This window comes from Halyomorpha halys, unplaced genomic scaffold (assembly GCF_000696795.3).
Source record: "Halyomorpha halys isolate HHAL.00 unplaced genomic scaffold, Hhal_1.1 Scaffold541.1, whole genome shotgun sequence".
Classification (NCBI taxonomy): Eukaryota; Metazoa; Arthropoda; class Insecta; order Hemiptera; family Pentatomidae; genus Halyomorpha; species Halyomorpha halys.
Genome location: NW_027112673.1, coordinates 179,030 through 185,029, shown reverse-complemented (window position 1 = coordinate 185,029; position 6,000 = coordinate 179,030). Strand labels below are relative to the sequence as shown.

The 6,000-nt window shown below is 30.6% G+C and overlaps 1 protein-coding gene across 1 annotated transcript in view; it reads right to left on the bottom strand.

Annotated features, from left to right (window-relative positions):
* Nucleotides 1-6,000, bottom strand: part of ctrip (E3 ubiquitin-protein ligase ctrip) — a gene marked incomplete in the record, with an annotated part of 83,261 nt that overhangs the window by 20,724 nt on the left and 56,537 nt on the right. The window contains 4 exon segments of the mRNA XM_067050484.1: nucleotides 1,804-1,980; nucleotides 2,522-2,701; nucleotides 3,833-4,024; nucleotides 4,281-4,432. Of these exon segments, the coding sequence (XP_066906585.1) occupies nucleotides 1,804-1,980; nucleotides 2,522-2,701; nucleotides 3,833-4,024; nucleotides 4,281-4,432 (701 nt within the window).

Genomic DNA, 6,000 nt, shown 5'->3' with positions numbered 1-6,000 from the left:
TGATCTTTCGAATAAAAAAAAAATTTTGATTACAATTTAATTTTTTGTGTTATTTTTTACAATTTCAAGTTCTATCGGGCTTAAAAAAAGACCCTATACAAGGTAGAAAAATATTAAGACACCTGCCGTAGGGTTCTTGCTAATCTATCACATACCGTGTATGTGTTCTTGCTAAAGTATCATATGCAATAGAAATAAAAAAAAATATATATATATAATTTTAGCAGTTAATTTTTATTGTTTTCTGCCTTTGCTCTGCTTGGATTTAAATATTGTTATGTACCAATCAATTTGTTATGTGTAAGGATGCTTGTACAGTGTTGTACATTACATATAGGATTATTCTGTTGAAATATATTTGAAAACAAATTAGAACTTACAATTTAATCATAGAACCTGAAATTTGTAAATTTACGAGGGTAAGTCAACATTTATCCACAATTTAGTTTTATTTTTACTTATGTTGGTAATACTGTCATTTTGCATTGATAATGCATGTCTATGATGATGATATGCCTATGCAAGTTTCTAGCTGCTAAGTTATTTTCGTTATCACTGATGTGCTGTTAATCAAGGTTGCTCCGCTGAATCTTGTACAACGATGGACCTAGTGCGATGAAAAGCAAGGGGACTATGTTGAAAAATGATGTACTTGTAAGTTTCCGATTTGATTACAATAAAATTTTATAACTATATTTCAGAAAATAATTGACTTGCCCTCGTATATATTACTGTAAAATGCCTTAAAAGATCTTTAAACTGAAATATTAATACATTAAGGCTAGCATTAGTTCTATTTTATAGGTTTATAAACCATTACTAATAAAAGAAAATACTTTATCCATACAATGGGAAGTAGTTTTAAAATATCAAATGTTGTGTTTATTTTGAAAATTATCATGCCATAGATTAGTTATCATTCACAATTAATAATTTTGTTCTAATTATGTTCTAACTGAATCGATGCAGCAAAACATGACAACGGCACTGAAGGTTAATGGTAATTGTCACTGAACTCCGTAAACAATTTTTTTTCATTCGAGTGCCACTTTTGAGTGACTAGTCCGATTTGGATAAAACTCAGGGCTCACTCAAGTATGCATTACCATTAGTCAATACTCATAAATGAATACTTTTCATATATCAATGAACTTTTTATTTATTTATTTTATACCAGATCGTCCAGGTGGGCCTTACATGGTTAATATCACCGTTACATTATAATTAACTTTGAAACCATCAAGATTCTCTAGAGAAAGAGAAAACTGCCACATTACTTTTCAATGTTAAGATTTCGGATAAAATTAACAAACTGAGTTTGTTCCAGAGATATTAAAAAAATAAACCACAAATCATTACCAATTATTATGAACATAACACATTCAACAGAAAAGTTATAATAAATCCTAATTTTGGATGTCAAAATACTCACTCTGCCAGGGTTACGTTAAGAATAGTATGTGCTTGTTTTGGGAATTCCTCATTGCTGAGAGGCACAGGGTATGGGAGGGATTACGAACACAGCCATATTCCTCATGGTCAATAATGTTGGGAACTGTATAGATATCATAAAATAAATTAAACAATAGACTATATTTTTCAGGACATTCAATTCAGATTAAGATTTATTAACTTAAATTATTAAAATGGAGGAACATATCATGGTGAATAGAGATTATAGGCTCACACTTATGTAACTAGGCCGAATTTGCTAATAACATACATGGCAGAGTTAACAATTTAAGAACACATATATCAACCGACCTCAAGTTATTGATAAAAAAAAAAAATCAAAAAACTTACCTTTAACTGGTGAGTATTAAAAAATTTCAAAGCTGTAGTGGAACCTGCTGGAGCGGGTAGGTCATGAACTTTTACAGGGAACTGTTCTAACTGAGAGATGCAGCTATTCAACTTGGACACAAGTATTTGTAAGCAGGTAGGGTCAACAAAAGAAGAATCTCGCCCAGAGTTTTCCAACTGTAAAAACATTACACATTACAAAAATGTTAATTTATTTCCAAATGGACATTATTTAAAAAAATTATAAACTTTATATTAGAATTAACTTAATCTAGTTAACACACTATTACATAAGAACATAGGATCGAATCACAGCTCCTATTTTCCAGTATTCAGTTTATGCCCACTGGAAGTTGGACCATTATGGCCTTTATTACCAAGGCCTACAAGTTATAAAAATATAAGAGAAAAAAGTTAAAAACTCCAAAATATACATACAAAAAATCAAAACATTCTTATATTTTTATACTGATCTAAATGATAGAATTAAAAAAATGTCAAAAGAGAGAAATAAACTTTTTATTCATTAATCAATTCTAGTCTAAATATTCCAAATATATTAGGTCACTAAATTGTAAAGCAAACTAAGCAATCACATTAGACATTTGATAACAAAGTAAAAATACATAATATAATAAAATTCATCAAAATAATTAATGTAAAAAAGGTGAAACTGAAAATTACTATAATAATAAATAAAAAAACATACAATACTCACAGGAAAATTAGCAAACACATGAAGGAATGTCCTTATTCTCTGTTCGCGATTTTCTGACTTTAACGTAAGATAATCTAAAAGAGCTTTGACAAGACCTGAATGATTAACTTCAAATGGAGAAATATCACAACCCATCACAGTGTCTCGTAACTCAATTAAAGCATTCATTTTGTCTCCATGCTGAAATAAATTCATATATTACATCAAATAATATTTTTTGAATGAAAAATCAGTAAAATTAGTAACATGATAAAGAAACTAAATTAGAAGATAAAAAGTAGTTTTCTAGGCTTTTGTAAAAGGAATTTTCTAACAAAATAACTTTACTAACAAATTAAAGAGCAGGAAATACATAAATTTGGCATATTTAATAAGAAAAACATAGTGCAACCAGGTTGGATAGAATTAGGAATGAGGTAATTAACTAAAGGATGGCACATCAGTAAACAAAAGGATTGGGGATCACCGTATAAGATGGTACAGGCATAACAAGAGAATTTCAGATGAATGTTGGCTGAACTGAGTCCTGGATTAGGTACCACCAGAGTGGTGAGAGGACACGGTCGGCCCAAAACAAGGTGGATGGAGGGAGTCCTAGAGGAAATAACTAGTTGAGGTCTGCAATAGGATGATTAGTCAGATCAAAGCGCTTGGAGCTGTGTGCTGACAAGTTGAGGTAACCCTAGTAGGAACACCTACAAACTAAACTAACTAATAAGAAAAACAATGAGGTGTAGATAGTTGACCATAGATTACTAATTGGAGAAGATGGTCAGGGGTGTGGTCAGCAAAGAAAAACATAAATAAACAAAAAAATATTTATTTATGCCAAAAACATAAATTAAAAAAAATATCCATTTATGTTTTTCTTTGCTGACTTGCTCCCCCGACCATCTTCTGTTTAAGAAAAACAGCTTTTTAAAGATTACAACAAATTAACAGTTTGATAATGATTTTGCAAATTTTGTATTTAAGAGGGGGGGAGTTACTAGACAAGAAACAAATGAACCACTAAGTACAATAAAAAAAAAAAAAGCTTTACAACACTTAAAGCAGATAGTCATATGCACTTTTAATGCATTATTCATTAGCCATTGGCTAGAATAATGAAAACATGAATAACATTTAGCAAAAATTTAGAGAACTGATAGGTAAATTACATAGATAATCAAGGAACAATACCATACAAAGTTTTCTGATAGAAAAAAGTTGCAGTATAATGTTTAAATTAAACACAAAAAAATCTTTAATATTTAATAATCTTAATAATTTGATATTCAGATCTTATGTTGAGCAATAATAAATACTTACAGCTGATTGAAGAGTATTTATGGCTTTAGTAAGAGTTTCTAAAATTCTTGAAGGATCTTGAGAACAGCTGCTTTCGAGACTAACATAATTTGCAATGAACTTAGCTGCTCTTTCTTTTACCCAACTGCGCACCTTCTCACGATTGCCAGCCCAAAGGTTAGAAGAGCTAGAACACTTCGCTAGAGGTGACTCCTAGAAGAATAATGACAGTTAACTTACAGATTTCATGAATATTTTCTTTCTACAGTTGGGATCAACAACTTGATTTAAAACATATTAAACAGATAAACAATATTTTCATTAGGATCATGTTTTTTGGTTCTATAAAAACTTTGTAAAAAGTTTACTTTGTAAAAGTATAAACTATATAAAATTTTTTAAAAATATTTAAAAATTATACAACTAAAAATAATGTAATAAAGTTAGTATTTATATTGAACTAGAGTACCTTATGAAATGAAACTTTGTGATATCCTGTTCTATCACTGGTTCTTCCCCACCGAGCAGGATTAAGAGAGGCAAGAAAATTACTTGTTTTAGAAGTAGCCCCACTCAAGCGAGACCTTGTACCTCTACTACCTTGAAGGCCCAAACTGTTCGCTATAAAATTAAAAATGAAATTTAAAATATTTAATTAGTTCATGAATAAAATCAGCTTTAACTCAAAAGAAAAACAAAGATGTAATAAAAAAACTATAAAACAGTTCTGAACAACAATTATGAGTAATAAAAAAAATTGGGGCTCAATATTTTCAGAAATACAAAATCCATCTATTAATCAGTAACTGTTCATTTACGTAATTTTAAAGGCTGAACATTTGTATTTTTCTACTTAATTGCCACTATGGTCTATACATTTTTCAAGATGCTGAATCAATTTTTGCAAAACTGTGTCATACCAGTTCAATGGAAAATGTTGAATTCTAATGTTAAGTGTCGACAAAATCCCAGGTGACAAAACGATAAGTTGTTGAAAATGTGTTTTGAGATTGAAAGGGGATATTAATGACTACTTTATGCCAGTTAGGACCACAATATACACTGACAGGTACTTTGTCATGTAACATGTTAAAGCGTGTGACATGTAGAAATATTTTCATCTTTTACCATTTTAAGACATTATAACATATAACATGGTTGAGAGTCTGTTATTAGGTCTGTTAAATGGAAAATGACGTCATGCAACAGACCAGCTGAACTTGTCACCGTTTTCTTTGTTGTGATGTTAGATTACTTGCTCGTGGTTTGTGTTTTGATTGAGTTAGTATTGTTTTGGATGCTTTTAAAACTAATAAAGCAATGAATGACAATAATAATAATGTAATGACACTTATCAATTAGCTCATCTTGACTCTCTACCTCACAAGTTATAAGATCAACAGAGTAGTCAAACTTTCACATAACTTCTACTTTTCACTTACTTTAGGCATGTTGTAATAAATTACTTTAATCAAAACTTAGAAGGAAACAATAACATGAAGTTTTGGAAGGAAAGGTTATAAAACAATTCGCTCAAAAAATCTGCAAGGAGCTCTTAGGCATTCAACATTTAACATGACTTTAAATAGAGCTGCTTACAATCCTATATTGATAACATTTAACATGGTAAAACATTTTACATTTGACACAATATCATGAATATCTCTACTGAAGAAACCAAGTATGGAAATTCAAAACCAAAGACAAAATAAGAGACAGAAGCTGTCCTTGTTTATTTCCTAGAAGTAGCTTAAAAGATTTTGAGATTTGTGTTGTAGCATGTGTATCCCTTACATAATATTGCCAACACCTCACTAAAAGGCAAGGCAAGAAAGGATAAAAAATTTAACTAAAAAAAAAAAAATCTGGCCAGTGCAGACAGAATTTAAATTAATCTTTGTTAGATTCACTTACTCACTCACTCACTATTCACTGCTGGGTGTTACAGACGAGAAGGACCTGGGCTTCTGCCACCATTCTTCCTGGTCCCCAGCGATACTTCTCCAATTTCTGATTCCCAACTTTCTTATATCATCCTCGAAATTATCAAACCACCGACACCTGGCTCTGTCTATTTTCCTTTTACCTCCTGGTGCACCATTTACCATCCTTTTATCCAAAAATCCATCCTTTTCACACCATCGAAGCCTGCTCTTCTTAATAGAACAGGGGATATCAGGGTCTCCATA